Source organism: Bos grunniens, chromosome 15 (genome assembly GCF_055505025.1).
Source record: "Bos grunniens cultivar Pamir isolate PY7600 chromosome 15, Bosgru_T2T1.0, whole genome shotgun sequence".
Lineage (NCBI taxonomy): Eukaryota > Metazoa > Chordata > Mammalia > Artiodactyla > Bovidae > Bos > Bos grunniens.
Window position 1 is genome coordinate 9,591,546 of NC_141179.1, and position 20,597 is coordinate 9,612,142.

The 20,597-nt window shown below is 36.3% G+C and overlaps 1 protein-coding gene across 1 annotated transcript in view; it reads right to left on the reverse strand.

Annotated features, from left to right (window-relative positions):
- CNTN5 (contactin 5) overlaps nt 1-20,597 on the reverse strand; it is a 1,678,169-nt gene that overhangs the window by 320,982 nt on the left and 1,336,590 nt on the right. Inside the window, exons 11-14 of the mRNA XM_086338280.1 lie at nt 16,265-16,446; nt 12,426-12,562; nt 5,611-5,740; nt 287-437 (exon numbers count right to left, since the gene is read on the reverse strand). Of these exons, the coding sequence (XP_086194406.1) occupies nt 287-437; nt 5,611-5,740; nt 12,426-12,562; nt 16,265-16,446 (600 nt within the window). The remainder of the gene's footprint in view (nt 1-286; nt 438-5,610; nt 5,741-12,425; nt 12,563-16,264; nt 16,447-20,597) is intronic.

Here is a 20,597-nt window from a genome sequence, read left to right on the forward strand (position 1 = left end):
ATTAACTAACTGAATGAAAGTGTTTGCTTTCTTCATAATCTGGTGAAATTCCCAGTTGGTGCTGAAATACCACAAAAACAAAGAAATATGGCCATTTTGAGATAGAACTTCTTCCTTTATAGATCACTTGATCTTTTTTTAATGATTATGAAGACAAAACCATAGCTCAGTCATTTCATGAAATATGTCTCACCATTATGTTAAGACTCATATATTTTGTCTGTATCATCTGCAACTTCAGAAAAGTCTGATATTAAAAGTTTAAATTATGAAATAGACTTCTAACCTTTTATTTTCTCTAACTGCTTTGTCTCCCTTCTTCCAAGAGATAGTTGGTTTTGGAGATCCTTGAGGTTTGCACTCTATGATGACTTCTTGGTCTTTGGGAATAATTATTGTTTTCTTCAGTTGATTCAGTGCAAAAGTGGGAGCTGAAGCTATAAAAAAGAAAAGGTTAATTCTACCAGAAGCAATGACAGTAATTTCTAATGGATGATTCACTGAGTTTAGGCAATTTTATCTTTGGAATGCATTTTTAATAAAATCATAGGATACCTACACATATAAAAGGCACTAATTTGAAATTTAATTTAATTATTACTTAATAGATATCTTATTGGCTGTCCTTTCCTTTAGCAGGTTCTTACAATTGTGGGGCCTACTGAACCTGTGTCTCCTGCATTGTAGGCAGACGCTTTACCATTTGAGCCACCAGGGAAGTCCACAGACAAAAGTTGTTTCAAAGAATGAGATGCTTTAATTATAATTAAACTTTAATTGTGAAAGCTTAATGATCCCCTTGGGCAAAAGGTGAAGGGGTTGAACATGGGTCTGTTTGGGCCTTCCTTTGGAAAAATGGAGGCTATCTGTGGAGAAGGCAATCCTGTGTCAGCTGTTTCTAATCTCTGAGTCTCGACGCATATTTTATTTAATAATGTGTATGTGTGTGTGTGTTCAGATTCTCAGTCATTTCAGATCATTGCCACACATAATTTTCCAGGCAAGAATACTGGAACAGGTTACCATTTTCTACTTCAGGGGTCTTCCTGACCCAGGCACGGAACTGGGATCTCCTGCATCTCCTGCATTGGCAGGCAGCTTCTTTAGCATGGGGCCACCTGAGAAGTGCATTTAAATAATGTACAAAACTAAATGTAGAGTTTTAAGAAATACATTTTTAAGAAATTGAATAATTCAAATTTCAACTCATTGGTTGCAATTATTCACCTAGGCCTGAACATTCATTAATATTTATTTGTATTACTAGATTTTTATTAATAGTTTTCATTTAAACTTCCCAAGACATTCCAGTAGGTAACTGTGGTTAAAAATGATGAATTAAAGTTCAGTGCAGATCAGTCGCTCAGTCATATCCAACTATTACCCCATGGACTGCAGCATGCAAGGCTTGCTGCACCACCAAATCCTGGAGCCTATTCAAACTCATGGCAAGCCTGTCAGAGATGCCATTCAACCATCTCATCCTCTGTCATCCCCTTCTCCTCCTGCCTTCAATCTTTCCCAGAATCAAGGTCTTTTCAATGAGTCAGTTCTTCCCATCAGATGGCCAAAGTATTGGAGTTTCATCTTCATCATCAGTCCTTTCAATGAATATTCAGGACTGATTTCCTTTAGGATGGATTGGTTGGATCTCCTTGTAGTCCAAGAGGCTGTCAAGAGTCTTCTCCAACATCACAGTTCAAAAGCATCTGTTCTTTGGTGCTCAGCTGTCTTTGTATTCCAACTCTCACACTCATACATGACTACTGGAAAAAAACATAGCTTTGACTAGATGGACCTTTGTTGGCAAAAGAATGTCCCTGCTTTTTAATATGCTGTCTAGCTTGGTCATAGCTTTTCTTCCAAGGAGCAAATGCCTTTTAATTTCATGGCTGCACTCAAAGTCTTACTGTTCCCAGTGTTTCCTCATCTATTTCCCATGAAGCGATGGGACCAGATGTCATGATTTTAGTTTTCTGAGTGTTGACTTCTAAGCCAACTTTTTCACTCTCCTCTTTCACTTTCATCAAGAAGCTCTTTAGTTCTTCTTCATTTTCTGCCATAAGGGTGGTGTCATCTGCATATCTGAAGTTATTGATATTTCTCCCAGCAAACTTGATTCCAGCTTGTGCTTCATCCAGCCCAGCACTTTGCATGATGTACTCTGCATATAAGTTAATTAAGCAGGGCAACAATATACAGCCTTGACATACTCCTTTCCCAATTTGGAACCAGTCTGCTGTTCCATGTCCAGTTCTAACTGTTGCTTCTTGACCTGAATACAGATTTCCCAGGAGTCAGGTAGGGGGTGCAGTTATTCCCATCTCTTTAAGAATTTTCCATAGTTTGTTGTGATCCAAAAGTCAAAGGCTTTGCCATAGTCAATAAAGAAGAAGTAGGTGTTTTTCTGGAACTCTGGTGTTTTTCCATGATCCAACAGACGTTGACAGTTTGATCTCTGGTTCCCCGGCCTTTTTAAGCCCAGCTTGAACATCTGGAAGTTCACGGTTCACGTATTGCTGAAGCCTGGCTTGGAGAATTTTGAGCATTACTTTACTAGTGTGTGAGATGAGTGCAACTGTGTGGTAGCTTGAGCATTCTTTGGCATTGCCTTTCTTTGGGATTGGAATGAAAACTGACCTTTTCCAGTCCTGTGGTCACTGCTGAGTTTTCCAAATTTGGTGACATATTGAGTGCAGCACTTTCACAGCATCATCTTTTAGGATTTGAAATAGCTCACCTGTAATTCCATCATGTCCACTAGCTTTGTTCATAGTGATGCCTCCTAAGGCCCACTTGACTTTTAATTTCAGGATGTCTGGCTCTAGGAGAGTGATCACACCATTGTGATTATATGGTTTCTGAAGATCTTTTTGTATAGTTTCTCTGTCCTTAATTGTGCCCATCTTTGCATGAAATATTCCCTTGGTATCTCTGCTTTTCTTGAGATCTCTAGTCTTTTCCCATTCTATTGTTTTCCTCTTTTTCTTTGCATTTATCACTGAGGAAGGCTTTCTTATCTTTCCTTGCTATTCTTCAGGACTTTGTGTTCAAATGTGTGTATCTTTCCTTTTCTCCTTTACCTTTAGCTTCTCTTCTTTTCTCAGCTATTTGTAAGGCTTCCTCAGTCGACCACTTTGCCATTTTGCATTTCTTTTTCTTGGGGATGGTCTTGATCCCTGTCTCCTGTACAATGTGATGAATTCCCTCCATGGTTCTTTAAGCACTTTATCAGATCTAATCCCTTGAATCTATTTGTCACTTCCACTGTATAATCATAAGGGATTTGATTTAGGTCATACCTGAATGGCCTAGTGGTTTTCCTTACTTTCTTTAAGTCTGAATTTGGCAATAGGGAGTTCATAATCTCACCCACAGTCAGCTTTCAGCCTCATTTTTTGCTGACTGTATAGAGCTTCTACATCCTTGGCTGCAAAGAATATAATCAATCTGATTTTGGTATTGACCTTCTGGTGATGACCATGTGTAGAATCTTCTCTTGTGTTGTTGGAAGAGGGTATTTGCTATGACCACTGCATTCTCTTGGCAAAACGCTGTTAGTCTTTGCCCTGCTTCATCTGTACTTCAAGGTCAAATTTGCCGGTTACTCCAGGTATTTGTCGACTTTCTACTTTTGCATTTCAGTCCCCTATAATGAAACGGATATCTTTTTGGGGTGTTTGTTCTAGAAGGTCTTGTAGTTCTTCACCGAACTGTTCAGCTTCTTCAGCATTAGTCGTTGGGGCATAGACTTGGATTACTGTGATATTGAATGGTTTGCCTTGGAAACGAAAAGAGATGATTCTGTCGTTTTTCAGATTGCATCCAAGTATTGCACTTCAGACTCTTGTTGACTATGATGGCTACTCTATTTCATCTAAGGGATTCTTACCCAAAGTATTAGATATAATGGTCATCTGAGTTAAATTCACTCATTCCAGTCCATTTTAGTTCACTGATTCCTAAAATGCTGAACTATGCATGATACTAGATGCTTGGGGCTAGTGCACTGGGATGACCCAGAGGGATGGTATGGGGAGGGAGGAGGGAGGATGGTTCAGGATGGGGAGCACATGTATACCTGTGATGGATTCATTTTGATATTTGGCAAAACTAATACAATTATGTAAAGTTTAAAAATAAAATAAAAAAAAGAATATGTGAAACAAACTAACAAACAAACAAAAAAGAGACACTTTTATATCTAAAAGAGAAACTGGAAAATATCTGTACGAGTTTATTGTATCTTAGACATTTATTTATGCCAGTCTGACAACTTATGAATATTTCATTTGTGTTTTATGTTCACTACATAGAAGTATAACATAGTTATACTAGCACATAACACATAACATTAAAAGATATCTAATGTTTTAGCATAGCACATAACATTAAAAGATATCTATGCATCACAAACAGAAAAAGGTACCAACTGAAATGAGTTAAGAAATTGAAAGAAAAGTTTAGAAATTTATAGAAAGATAACATATTTTGTTGCCTACTGGGGATATACCTTATTAAAGGTAATTTTGAAAATATATTTTTGAATAAGAAAGGGACCCATTTGAGAGTGTTTCTGGATAAACCATTGATTAGGTGAGTTCTGAAGCAGTTTTTTTTAATTCAGAAATACAACTGTATGAGTTAACAAGAAAGCAAATACTTTTTGATTGGTTAGGGTGTAATACACTGAAACATGGACTCCTGTATCAACATTGGATGGATTTGTTATAGTATGAAGAAATTTCAAATGTAAACATTCATAATTCAAGTTGATTTATGGCATATTATATTTAACTGATATATGAAAGGCGCATTTTTAGATTCCAAGAGCTTGGGTGTTTCTGTTAATGTTGTGCTTTGGGTCAGTGGGAAGTACAAAGCACACTCAGGCTTTTGCCCACTTTTGAGAAATGGTGTATTAAGATCATCTAAGTCTCTCTCCTGTTCCAGAACCAAAATTTATAAAATCTTGAGAGTGAGAAAAAGGAAAATCAAGTCCAGTGACCTAAAGAGACTCAATCTGGTAGTCTATTTCCCTGGATTGAATTTTTCTTGTAGTAAAGTGTGAAGTAGTGCTTGTGTTCTGGTTATATTCCAGATGTAACCCTATGAGCTTACTGTGCCTGGCTTTAGGAGGGCTCTCATTAACCTTTTAAGGTGATAACATCCCTTTAACAGGGAATGCTTTCTTGGGAGTCCTGCCTTGCAGGAGCCCCATGCCTACTGGTAGGTAGGAGCAGCTTGGGAAAATATTAAGCATTGCGATGTTGATAACCTATATTCTGATCCTCTACCCTTATGACAAGTTTCCTTGAAAGTTACCATACTTTTCTTATGTGATTTTTTAAAGCCATAGAAAAGATATATTGTGTAAATCTGTTATGATTAAAACTAAAATTAAAGAAAATAAAAGTTATGGGACAAACTGTATGCCATATAACCTTATCTCCCAAAATTTAAAAAGTACATATCAGCAAGGCATATTATTTATTTTTAAAAGATAAAATAGATTTTTACAATCACATCATAAACCTTCAGTATAGTAAGAATTAGAGCATGAAAAGAAGCCACACTTCTTTCCTATTTATTTAGTTAGAAAATGCATACCTAAAATCTTCAGTTCAGCACTTGCATAAATGGTTCCGTATTTATTTTCAGCCAAACACTGATACATTCCAGCATCCGATTGATTCACATTGTGGATCATCAATACTCCATTAACCATCTCAATCCTACTCTGTAATGGAATAAGAAAAATAGATATAGAAATTGAATGTTTCACACATATTTTACAGTTACTCTGTCCTAGATTAAAAAAAAAAAATAAAAGCCTCCAACTTTGAAACCCCATGGACTATAGCCGTTCGACTCCTATCCATGGAATTCTCCAGGCAAGAATAGTGGTGTGTGTAGCTATTCCCTTCAGGGGATCTTCCTGACCCAGTCACTGAACCTGGGTCTCCTGCATTGCAGACAGATTCTTTACTATCTGAGTCAACACGAAGCCCCCACAATTAATACAGTTGAACATTATTTCAACTTAAGAAAACAAATTTACTATGCATTATTCTAATGCAAAATATAGCTATGTTTTGATCAGAAAAGAAATTATGTCTTCTTATAGTTATTTTTATGAACTTTACTTTTGATTATATTTTAAAATAAGCTGCTTTTGTTTGGTATACTGGTTAAGCTTATGAAATACAGTCATCAGATAATGCTTTTATTGAATTTATTTTACAAATAAGAAGCTGGAGCTCAAATGTAGAAAGGATTGAGACTACAGATATGTAGGATCAAGGTTAAATACAGTCCACTAAATTCCAAGAATCTATTATATAGATATGGTCAGATGTTTGTCTTTTCTCTCACTTCCCGGCACAATGACATAGATTTAAAAAAATAAATAAAAAACTGTCCTATAACTGGAATCTGTATAAAACTTTTGGTCAGAAAATGTAAATTTCATTATCAGATGAAATAATACAGAAGGCAAAAAATTAAACATATGCAAACTTAGGTAAACTGAGGCCAAGAGCACACTTCAAAAACAAATTTTAAATTTAAAATGTTGTTTAACAATCAGGTATCTTATCTATTTAACATCAAGCAAATCATTCTTTTAATTTTAGTGAGCAGTGCTTTGCTTATCTATCAACAGATGCCAAGTAATTTGACATCATTTTTAAAATGAACCCATTCATTCATCTGCCAGCGGATTTACTGAGTTAATGAGAGTAGACAGTATAACCACCACAGGGCCCTTCCCAAGGTTTATGTGATATCCCAAGAAGATTAGAGAGACAGGCAATAAGCCAATGTCCCAGGATTCCCGCTCCCTCCCTCTCAGTTTTCTTTAACAGTTCTCCTACTCTTTTTATTTGTGTCAGTCTTTTTCTGTAACTGTGCTTTGGGCCTTAGTGATTTTAGAATAAGGGAATAACGGAGTTGGATGTGACTGTGAGGGTGATATGATCCAATTTTTTGATTTTACAAAAGGGCAAATCAAGGTCCAAAAAGGCAAACTACAGAAAGGAGATCCTTTGATAATGGCAGAACTTGGGCAGAAGCTGTGTTTGGAATTTCAATTTACACACTTTCCCTCCCTTTTGTCCATAGGTAATTGACTATTTCCCCTGGGCTTAAAAGGGATACAAGGGAAAGGTGAAATTATAACAATTATTCTGATATTAAATGGTGATTTATTTTCAAATCTGGTACTTATTAAGTTGCTTTAAAAACACTTACTAGATTTACTAAAAAGCAATTTAAGTCTATGTTAGAAGCATGTCATGGAAAGAAACTGCCTAGGACACAGAAGACTAAGATTCTCTCCCAATCATGTCTCTTACAATATATGTGATCTTATAACAGGAGGGAAAGTGGCAGGGCACAACTTCTGAAAGAGAAACATAACCCAGTTCAGTTCAGTCACTCAGTCATGTCCTACTCTTTGCAACCCCATGGACTGCAGCATTCCAAACTTCCCTGTCCATCAAAAACTCCTGGAGCTTCCTTAAACTCAAGTCCATCAAGTTGGTGATGCCATCCAACCATCTCATCTTTTGTTGTCCACTTCTCCTCCTGCCTTCAATCCTTCCCAGCATCAAGGTTTTTTCAAAGGAGTCAGTACTTCACATCAGATGGCCAAAGTATTAGAGCTTCAGCTTCAGCATCAGTCCTAACAATGAATAGTCAGAACTGATTTCCTTTAGGATTAACTGGTTGAAGCTCCTTGCTGTCTCAAGAGTCTTCTCCAAGACAACAGTTCAAAAGCATCAATTTGATGCTTTTAGCATAGACCAAGGAGTGCTTGAATGGGACCTTTTGAAGAAAGTCCCCATTATCTTCATTACCTCCACCATAATTTGGCCTCAGGTCAAATAACAGGGAGGGAACACAGCGCCACCCTTCAAAGAAAATTGGATTAAAGATTTACTGAGCATGACCCCACCCATCAGAACAAGATACAGTTTCCCCCTCAGTCAGTCTCTCCCATCAGGAAGCTTCAGCTCAACATTCAAAAAACTAAGATCATGGCATCTGGTCCCATCACTTCATGGAAATAGATGGGGAAACAGGGGAAACAGTGTCAGACTTTATTTCAGGGGGCTCCAAAATCACTGCCGATGGTGATTGCAGCCATGAAATTAAAAGATGCTTAATCCTTGGAAGGAAAGTTACGACCAACCTAGATAGCATATTCAAAAGCAGAGACATTACTTTGCCAACAAAGATCTGTCTAGTCAAGGCTATGGTTTTTCCAGTAGTCATGTATGGATGTGAGAGTTGGACTGTGAAGAAAGCTGAGCGCCGAAGAACTGATGCTTTTGCATGGTGGTGTTGGAGAAGACTCTTGAGCGTCCCTTGGACTGCAAGGAGATCCAACCAGTCCATTCTAAAGGAGATCAGTAGTGGGTGATCTTTGGAAGGAATGATGCTAAAGCTGAAACTCCAGTACTTTGGCCACCGGATGGGAAGAGCTGACTCATTGGAAAAGACTCTGATGCTGGGAGGGATTGGGGGCAGGAGGAGAAGGGGATGACAGAGGATGAGATGGCTGGATGGCATCACCGACTCGATGGATGTGAGTTTGAGTGAACTCCGGGAGTTGGTGATGGACAGGGAGGCCTGGCGTGCTGCAATTCATGGGGTCGCAAAGAGTCAGACACGACTGAGCGACTGAACTGAAATGAACTGAACTGAACTGATGCTTCTCCATTAGAGGGCAGAAAGACTGAAGACCACAATAAAAGAAAAGTAACAAATCTGAGGTTATTGATATGTCTCCTGGCAATCTTGATTTCAACTTGTGCTTCTTCCAGCCCAGCGTTTCTCATGATATACTCTGCATAGAAGTTAAATAAGCAGGGTGACAATATACAGCCTTGACGTACTCCTTTTCCTATTTGGAACCAGTCTGTTGTGTCATGTCCAGTTCTAACTGTTGCTTCCTGACCTGCATATAGGTTTCTCAAGAGGCGGGTCAGGTGGTCTGGTATTCCCATCCCTTGAAGAATTTTCCACAGTTTATTGTGATCCACACAGTCAAAGGATTTGGCATAGTCAATAAAGCAGAAAGAGATGTTTTTCTGGAACTCTCTTGCTTTTTCGATGATCCAGCAGATGTTGGCAATTTGATCTCTGGTTCCTCTGCCTTTTCTAAAACCAGCTTGAACATCTGGAAGTTCATGGTTCACTTATTGCTGAAGCCTGGCTCGGAGAATTTTGAGCATTACTTTACTAGTGTATGAGATGAGTGCAATTGTGTGGTAGTTTGAGCATTCTTTGGCATTGCCTTTCTTTGGAATTGGAATGAAAACTGACCTTTTCCTGTCCTGTGGCCACTGCTGAGTTTTCCAAATTTTCTGGCATATTGAGTGCAGCAAACTACTGCACAATTGCTTTCATCTCACACACTATCAAAATAATGATCAAAATTCTCCAAGCCAGGCTTCAGTGGTATGTGAAGTGTGAACTTCAAGATGTTCAAGCTGGTTTTAGAAAAGGCAGAGGAACCAGACATAAAATTGCCAACATATTTTCGATCATTGAAAAGAATGAGAGTTTCAGAAAAACATCTACTTCTCCTTCATTGACTATGCCAAAGCCTTCGACTGTGTGGATCAAGACAAACTGTGGAAAATTCTGAAAGAGATGGGAATACTAGACCACCTGATCTGCTTCCTGAGAAATCTATAGGCAGGTCAAAAAGAAACAGAACTGGACATGGAACAATAGACTGGTTTCAAATCTGAAAGGAGTATGTCTAGGTTGTACATTGTCAGTTTGCTTATTTAACTTATATGCTGAGTATATTGTTAAGATTATTAGACTGGATGAAGGACAAGCTGGAATCAAGATTGCCAGGAGAAAAATCAGTAACCTCAGACATGCAGATGAAACCACACTTACTCTAGAAAGCGAAGAAGTACTAAAGAGCCTCTTGTTGAAAGTGAAAGAGGAGAGTGAAAATGTTAGATTAAAACTCAACACTCAGAAAACTAAGATCATGACATCTGGTCCCATCTTCATGGCAAATAGATGGGGAAACAATGGAAACAGCAACAGACTTTATTTTTTTGGGCTCCAAAATCACTGCAGATGGTGACTGCAGCCATGAAATTAAAAGACACTTGCTCGTTGGAAGAAAAGGTATGACCATCCTATACAGCATATTAAAAAGCAGAGACATTACTTTCCTGACAAAGGTCTGTCTAGTCAAAGCTATGGTTTTTCCAGTAGTCATGTATGAATGTGAGAGACAGACTATAAAGAAATCTGAGCACCAAAGAATTGATGCTTTTGAACTGTGGTATTGGAGAAGATGCTTCAGAGTCCCTTGGACTGCAAGGAGATCCAGCCAGTCCATCCTAAAGGAAATCAGTCCTGAATAGTCATCACAAGGATTGATGTTGAAGCTGAAACTCCAATACTTTGGTCATCTGATGTGAAGAACTGACTCATTTGAAAAGACCCTGATGCTGGGAAAGATTGAAGGTGGGAGGAGAAGGGATGACAGAGGATGAGATGGTTGGATGACATCACCTTCTCAATGGACATGAATTTGAGTAAACTCTGGGAGTTGGTTATGGACAGGGAGGCCTGGCATGCTGCAGTCCATGGGGTCACAAAGAGTTGAACAAGACTGAGCTACTGAACTGAACTGAAGGACACAAGATAAACTGATTAGAATCAAATGGATCCAAGATAGTAGACAGGTTGATTTTGATTAGACCCTCATCCTCATTCAGCAAGGTTAATGACACATCCAGAGGCACCATGACAGTTTGAATTACTGTCAAAAGACCGAGGAGTGCATGATGACCCAATTCCTGGAAATCTCCTTTTCCCCAAAATAGTTGGAATAATCCTAACACTCATTAGCATACAAAATATCCAGCCTATAAAAGCTAACCCACTACATTTTGCACTGCACATGCCCTCTGTGATGGCCCACACTCTGTCTGTGGAGTGTACTTCTCTCTGAATCTGAATAAATCCATTTCTTACCGATCACTTTGTCTCTCACTGAATTCTTTTTGTGATGGGACATCAAGAACCTGAGCTTCATTCAGTCCTGAAACCAGGTATTGTGTGTTTTGGCTGGGTTAGAATCCCAGCCCATAGGTTCAAGTCCCAATCTGTGGTAAATGGTTTCAATCTCAGGCAAGCAAATTTATTTTTTCATTATCTCACCATCTTCAAAGTGACAGCAGTAGGTTAGATGACGTCTAAAAGTCTGCTAAAAATGGCAATGAGTTAATGATAATCACTGATATTTTCCTATGGACTTACAGGATTGAATAAAATTTGAAGAAGTAATGTATTACCAGAAAGTAATGAGGCAATTAAAATTAAAGAAAACTTTATTTTTTTCAACAACAACAAAAAGAACCCTATACAAAACATGGGCAGAAGACCTAAATTTACATTTCTCCAAAGAAGACACACAGATGGCCAACAGGCACATGAAAAGATTTTCAAAATTGCCAATTATTAGAGAAATGCAAATCAAAACTACAATAAGGTACAGCCTCACACCAGTTAGAATAGCCATCACTTGAAAGTCTACAACTAACAAATGCTGGAGAGGATGTAGAGAAAAGGGAACTCTTCTCCAATTGGTGGGTATGTCAGTTGGTGCAACCACAGTGGAAAACTAAAAATACAATTACCATACGATCAAGCAATCCCACTCCTGGGCATATATTTGGACAAAACTGTAATTCAAGAAGATGTTTGCACACCTATGTTCATAACAGCACTATTTGCAATAGCCAAGACATAGAAATAACCTAAATGTCCTTCAACAGATAAATGGGTAAAGAAGATATGACACATATATACAATGGAATATTCAGCCAGCAAAATAATGTCATTTGCAGCAACATGGATGCAACTAGAGATTATCATACTAAGCAAAGTAAGTCAGAAAAAGACAAATACCATATGATATCACTTATACATGAAATCTAAAATATTACACAATGAATCTATCTATGAAGCAGAACCAGAATCACAGAGATAGGGAACAGATTAGTGCTTGCCAGGGGGGCAGATGTTGGGAGACAGATATAGTGGGAGGCTGGGGCTAGCAGATGTAAACTTTTATACATAGAATGGATAAGCAAAAAAGTTCTACTGTAAAATACATGCAATTATATATATATATATGTATATATATATATATAATTGAATCACTGTCCTGTACAGAAATAATTAACACAACATTGTAAATCAACTATATTTCAATAATTTTTTAAAGAGTAAAAATTAATTTGTTTATATGTTATCTTTCTCATTCCGAATATAAGGGATAAATAAGAAATGGCTTTCAATAAGACTAAAGGAAGTTAGTTTGTCCTTTGTGAAATTCCACTGAAATATCACTGGAACATGTAAATGGTTACCAACAGTACCTGAAGCAAGAGGGGTAGTCCATTCTTCAGCCAGCGGTAGGTGGGTCTGGGTTTTCCAGTAGCCTTACATTCCCATCTCAGAGGGCTCCCACTGTCTAACTGAGTATCATTCAGTTTTTCTACCCAGTGTGGATATGCTGTAAAAGTTTAAGGATTAAAGAAGGGTGATTTCATTTCTCAATGTTTCACAAAACTCAAAGTTTTTAGGGAATGTTAACAAATTCATAAGCATTAAATATTTTATCAATTCATATAACTTAGATTTTGGAAGAAACTTGGCACTGCATTACACAGAGAACTCTATTTCCTGTGTGAAAATATAACCATGATGATATTTTAATAATTTGAAACACTTTTTAATCTAAGTGAAGCATATCTTGCTATTCTTGTTGTTGTTGAATTTTAAAATATTTCCTCTTCAAAAGACACTTTTTTTCTTATTTTTTAAAAAAAATTATTTATTTTAATTGAAGGATAATTGCTTTAAAATATTGTGTTCTTTTATGCCCTATATCAACATGAATCAGTCATAAGGGAGAGAACATACATGTCTTCTTGCTTTACCCTCTTTAGAGTAAGTGGTAGATTCTTCCCATGGAGAGCATGGGAATCTGTTTAGAAAGAGGTTTCTAAACTAAAAATCTTTCTAAACAAGAAGCATCTCTTACTCCAAATATTGAGTAGCATTAGCACAATTTGAAGTAATACAACATGCCCATTTACTGAATAACTATTCTGCTTTTTGTTTCCTAATATAGCCTGAATTGTTTCAAAAAATAATTTGTAAATTCAAGTATCATTTGATATAAAATTGTTCTATATTTACTGGCATTTTACACATATATTTATATATACAAGTTTTCAATACTCTATTTCTTTCTCAAAAAAGATAATATTCTAAATTCATGAAATTTATAAAGTGTCAAAAGTGAAAGTCATTCAACTGTGTCTGGAGTCCTCTAGGCCAGAATACTGGAGTGGGTAGCCTTTCCCTTCTCCAGGGGATCTTCCCAACCCAGGGATCAAACCCAAGTGACCCACATTGCAGGGGGATTCTTCACCAGCTGAACCACAAGGGAAGCCCAAGAATACTGGAGTGGGGAGCCTATCCCATCTCCAGTGGATCTTCCTGACCCAAGGATTGAACTAGGGTCTCCTGCATTTCCTGCGGATTCCTTACCAACTGAGCTGTCAGGGAAACCATGACAGCTTAAAGTGTCTTTCTGCCATTGACATTTTTTTCAAGTTTGAATCTCTTAATCTCTCTCATCTATTTCTTTCATCCCTCTACCCCTTTCCCTTCTGGCAATCACCTATTTGTTCTCTGCATCTATTACTCTGTTCCAGTTTTGTTATGTGTTTTCATTTGTTTTGTTTTTCAGATTCTACACATAAATGAAATCATATGATGCTTGTTTTTCTCTGACTTATTTTCCTTATCATAATTCCCTCTGGGTCCACCCATGTTGTCACAGATGGTAGGATTTCATTTTTTTTTTTTTTTAAGCCTGAGTATCATTCCATTTTATATGTGTGTGTGTGTGTGTGTGTGTGTATTCCAAGATGTCCAAAGCTTTCTCATACCTATTGAGATGATTATACGATTTCTTTATTGATTTGTTAAAGTGGTATAACACAATAATTTGTGGATATTAAACATCCTTGCATCCTTGGGATAAGCCCCACTAGATCATTGTGTGATCATTTTAATGTATTGTTGAATTCGATTTGCTAATTTTATTTTTTGTTGTTGGGGATGTGTCCATCTGTGTTCATCAGTGGTATTGACCTGTAAATTTTTTGTGCTATATTTTTGTCTGGTTTTAGTACGACGTGATGTTGTAGAATAAGTTCAGAAGTATTCCTCTGCAAATTTTTGGAATAGTTTGAAAAGGAGGGTTGTTAATTTTTCTTCAAATTTTTTGGTAGACTTAACCACCTGTGAGGCCATCTGGTAGTAGACTTTTGTTTGCTGGGAGTTTTTGTTTTATTTTATTTAATTACTGATTTAATTTCATTACTGGTAATTGATCTTTTCATATTTTCTATTTCTTCCTGATTGTTTCTTGGGAAATTGTACATTTCCAGACATTTATTCTTTTCTACATTGTCCATTTTATTGGCATATAATTGTAGTAATCTCCTATGATCCTTTGTCTTTCTGTGGTATTGGCTGACTTCTCTTCTTTCAACTTTGATTTTATTTACATGGGCCTTCTCTCTTTTTCTTGATGAGTCTAGCTAAAGATTTATCAGTTTTACTTATTTCAAAGTACCAGCTCTTCATTTCATTGATCTTGTTTATTGTTCTTAGTCTCTATTTCACTTATGTCTGCCTCATTTGCTGCCAGGCCCTGCCTCATGCAGTGGCTTGAAGTATGTGGGACTGAGTCCCAGAATGACTGGCTGCATGGCCCAGTAGCAAAGGACTGGCACTGACCCACTGGTTGGTGGGACTGTGTCCTGAGCTAGCTGTGTATGTCCTGGGAGTTCTGGGGCTGGTGCCAGCCCACTGATGGTAGGGGCTGGGTCCTAATCCAGCTGGCTGCCAGGCCACTGGTGGATGGGAAAACCTTTAAGGTACAAATTCTCTGGAATGCTTTCCTTGAATCACTCTGGTAGAAAGTAATGGACTCTGCTCCCATAGGCTTTTATCATAGCAGATAGCATGCTCTGCCCTCTGTGCAGTTTGCTTTTCATCTAATTCAGTCAATCAAGAGTTTCCTCAAATCTCTATTGTTAGCTTGTAGTGCAGTATAGCATTTAATAAACATTAGCTGAATCAATGAGTGAATGAGCAAAATGTGCATGGCATAGTAAATTTGGTTGGAGTGCTGAATTTTAAAGGAGTTTTTTTTTTACATATAATAAAAGTAAAACAGGTTGAAGTAATATTTTAATATTTCAAAATATTTTGCAGCATTCCCCTGTGAAGGATTTCAGATGAACTGATCTTGAACACAGTGACAGTTATAGTTTGAAGCAGATTCATATGAAGCAGATTCAGCTTCATATGCAATTTGTTTAAGTTCACATTGTAAGGATCTGTATTTTCTTGTATCAGTGCTCTGTGTTACAGTTTCCCTAAGTTTTAATGTCCTCAATAAAAATAGTATCACTTACCTTTTATATACAATATGCATTATAAAAGAAAATATGAAAAGTATAATTTGCTATTTATAGAAGATGAGATTGTATATATTTTGGAAGTAGATTTTCCCAATTCTTACACACAACCTGGTTGTCTCTGAAATTTTTGGAAAATATAAACATTTGTGAGCCATGAAGGTTATTTATCATACAGATGCAATAATTTAGTGTAGGGCCAGCAAAGTTTTTGTGTAAAAGATGAAGTAGAACATATTTGACACTTTGCAAGTCAGTTGATCTGTCTCTCAACAGCTTAATTCTGCCTTAGCAGTGCTAAAAGCTGATGCAGGCATTATGCAAACAAATGGGTATCACTGTGTTTCAGAAAGTTTTAATTTACAAAAAAAAAAAAAGAGCTGGTAGGATTTGGTTCATGGCAATAAATTGTGACTCTTGATTCAGGCCAAGGGCAAGAATAAGTTAATAAATATTACAAGATTTGCAACATCAGATGACAGCTTTAGTGCTGGGAAAATATTTTTAAGGTTAGCAATTACCTATGCTATAAAAAGAACCTGCCAGTTCCTCATTATTTTTAATTTAAAGCGTTTCTATGTGTAGGGTAATTTTACTCAATGATTTACCATACAAAAGAAGCATGGTATATGTATCTAACAATGTTTAGCTCAAATTGCATTTTCAGTTTCACTCTTGTGACCAGGGCATCAAACTTTGCTGAGAACACTTACTGTATACTTGCAACTGTCCACGAAAGGAATTTTTTCCACGTGAGTTTTCCGCTCTGCACTCATATATGCCTGCATCGTCCAGCTGCACGTTGGGTATTTCCAGTACTGCCTGAGATTTACGCAGACGTGACTTACTAGGAATATAACCATTAATCTTCATCCATGTGATTGTTGGAACTGGGCTACAATAAGGAGCAAAAATGCCATTAATACACTTTCCACTATTAGGAACATAGATTCTGTTATCTGGTAGTTTAAGCACTTAATAGGCTGAGTGCAATAAAGTGTAATCACAATTAAGAACCATGTGATGGTTGATATACTTCAGTTTCCATGTGGATTGTCTGCTTATAAGTTAGATTACAAGGAAAGAGAGTTTCCATTTCTTTTGTATTTCAGAAAAGCAATTCAAAGGTTATATTTTACACATATATATGCTATACTTTATTTTTTAAAAACTGTGTAAAATTGTTTAAATGGTGAAAGTAATTTGGAGAAATTTACAAAAGTAACATACGCTTATCATAAGAAGTTGAACAAGAGTCATGAGCTAAATGAATTAAGAACTCATTATTGTTCCAACCCCTTCAAATATCTTCTGCAGAAAGAAATAAAGTTAGCAAGCAATTTCCTGCCTTGTCTCTATGATGCATATATAAGCACATATAACAGATTTTTTATTAATAAAAATCAAATCAAGATCAACTGCTGACTTATTCTGGTTAACAGCTATATATTATTCCCTTGTGTAGATGCATCAGAATTTTAATCAAACATTCTCTATAGTTAGACATTCAGTGTAGCCCCAAAATTTTTCATTTTTTTTTTTGCTACTAAGGAATAACATTGCTAAATGTAACTTTGTACATATATATCATATGCCATTGCTTTTCATTTTCTACTGCAGACATTCTCAAAAGTGGAATTGACAGACACAAGGGCATGCCCATTTTTCATTTTAATAAGTGCTGCCAGATTGTTTTGAGTAATATAGTAGCATTTTCCACATCCATCAGTAATACATGAGACTGTTTTCCCATATCCTTGCCACCACATTATGTGATCAATCTGTTAAATTTTTATCAGTATTGATAGGTAAAAAATGACATTTTGTTACAATTTCTCTGAACTGTAAGAAAGTTGAACATCTTTTCATAATTATACTATGAATCTGCTATTTGAATCTGCTTCACTGTGAATTATGTTATTTTTCAACTATTTCTTTCAATTTTCTGTTTGCCTGTTTGCAGCATTTAATTTCTTAGGATTCTTTGTGTATTAGGGCCATTATGAGTTTGTTTACCAGAAAAGTTCTTTCTCGGTATACTGATAGTTTATGATGGCATCTGTGATAAATTTTACAAATACTTTTGGGAGAAACAAGCATCTGTAGGTTTTTTCATGACTTCAGAATTTTTGTTTGTTTAAAAATTATCTGTAAATCCATGTATCCATATTTCCTTCAGTCTTTCTGGTAGCTTTTTTAAAAATTATTTTTAAGCATTTGGATCTTTAATCCATCTGGACTATATTCATGGTTTTGGTGTGAGATGGGAAACACAACTAATTATTTTAGAATCACTAAAACTCCTTTTCCAACAATTTTTGGAATTTTACCTTTGCTATATAATTGGTTCTCACATGCTTAAATCTGTTTCAGTCTTCACAGTTCTGTTCCACTGAGTTATTTATTATTATCTATATTTAATGTACTTTATGCTCTGGACTCAGTCTGCTTTTTCCAGTTCTATTTCTCACTATTTCCTTCCACATCTCCTGACCCAGAAACACATCTTTGTGTGTTTCCAATCATATCTGTTAAAGTCCTACTAATCTTTTGAGAGCCATTCTAAATGCCTCCTCTACAGTAAAGTCTCCTTATTTGTGTAGTCTTCTGGGATATTTTTCTTTTAGACATAAAAAGTGATTTGTGTACATTACTTGGACTCTTGTAACACTTTATAATTGAAAAATGTAAGATATTTTTTCACTAATTTTCCTGACAGGAGTAATAGCGGTGTTAAATTTTTAGAAACAATGCCACATTAAACACAGTGTTTATTTCTTAACATCTTTCTTACTTGTTTCTTAAGTATAAGATAGGATTGAAATTGCTGTATTGGAGTTGAAAAGTTGTACTTCTTTGTTTAGGTACATATATCAATATCTAGGAAAACTGAATATTGCATTTTCAAATAACCCTTATGTTGACCTAACACATCGTTCTTTTAATATGTACAAGAATTGATTTGTTATATTTTTTAATATTTCTGCATCTATATTCAAAGGTGAGATTGTCTGTACTCATTAGGTTTGCTGGTTTACATGTGCACATACTCGTTAGTGAGTTGGTAGTTGCTTTATTTATAAGCTAGCATTGACAAAATTTGAGTCATAGTGATGGATGGTAGCTTGGTAAACATGCCAGAGTATTTGCATCTCTTATTGTGATAGCTTCAATAGTAGAGAAATTGTATGTTCCTTAAGAAACTGATCAGACTGATAAAAATAAAGTCATCCCCATCATAAGTGGAGTTAGTTATTGAAAGCATTTCAATTTTTTCTGTTTTCTTTAATTCTTTGTATTTAAATTTCTGTTTGTGTTTACTTTGGCAATTCATGTTTGCCTAGAAAATCAAAGTATTTCACCCATGATTTCAATATTTTAGCAATGATTTATATAAATACTAATTGTTTAAAAGTTTAAAAAACTCTTCTATTATAAGTGGTCACACATTGTAGTATAAGTTAAATGTGTTTTCCACAGTCAAACTTCCCAGAACAAAAGTAACTGAGCAACTACATCTTTTCTGAGTCGCATTTCCCATCTCACAACAAAACCATGAATATAGTCCAGATGGATAAAGATCCAAATGCTTAAAAATAATTTTTAAAAAATCATGGTTTTTAAAAAAATCATCTCATCATTTTTTAACATCTTGTTTTGTTTTTCCAGTTGCCCCAAATGTAAAATATGGTAGAAATAATAGTTCTTATTTCAGAAATAATAGTCCCTACTTCAGAGGGTAGTTATAAACATTTGATAAGTTAAAGTACTTGGCACAGAACAAGGAGGCAAAAAAAAAAAATGTTTGCAAAACTTGATGATTATAGTTGTATCTTCTTTACAACTTTAATGGTATGACTATATGCTTTCTCAACTTCCTCTCCTTTTAACACTGCACGTTGGTTAGGAACATGGTCTACCTGGGAATACAATTTACATTCAAATAAAATTCAAACACACGGATGTTATGTGACCTTCAGAAAGTAATCTAATATAAGAAACAAATCACTAGTCCAGGTTTAATTCAGTATACAGGAAGCTTGGGACTGGTGCACTGGTATGACCCAGAGGGATGGTATGGGGAGGGAGGTGGGAGGGGGGTTCAGGATGGGGAACACGTGTACACCCATGGCGGATGCATGTTGATATATAGCAAAACCAATACAATATTGTAAAGTAAAATAATAATAATAATAATATACAAGCAACTCCTACAGCTCAACTCCAGAAAAATAAATGACCCAATCAAAAAATGGGCCAAAGAACTAAATAGACATTTCTCCAAAGAAGACGTACAGATGGCTAACAAACACATGAAAAGATGCTCAACATCACTCATTATCAGAGAAATGCAAATCAAAACCACTATGAGGTACCATTTCATGCCAGTCAGAATGGCTGCGATCCAAAAGTCTACAAGCAATAAATGCTGGAGAGGGTGTGGAGAAAAGGGAACCCTCTTACACTGTTGGTGGGGATGCAAACTAGTACAGCCACTATGGAGAACAGTGTGGAGATTCCTTAAAAAACTGGAAATAGAACTGCCTTATGACCCAGCAATCCCACTGCTGGGCATACACACCAAGGAAACCAGAATTGAAAGAGACACTTGTACCCCAGTGTTCATCGCAGCACTGTTTATAATAGCCAGGACATGGAAGCAACCTAGATGTCCATCAGCAGATGAGTAGATAAGAAAGCTGTGGTACATATACACAATGGAGTATTACTCAGCCATTAAAAAGAATACATTTGAATCAGTTCTAATGAGGTGGATGAAACTGGAGCCTGTTATACAGAGTGAAGTAAGCCAGAAAGAAAAACACCAATACAATATACTAACGCATATATATGGAATTTAGAAAGATGGTAACAATACCCCTGTATACGAGACAGCAAAAGAGACACTGATGTATAGAATAGTCTTTTGGACTCTGTGGGAGAGGGAGAGGGTGGGATGATTTGGGAGAATGGCATTGAAACATGAATAATATCATATATGAAACGAGTTGCCAGTCCAGGTTCGATGCATGATACTGGATGCTT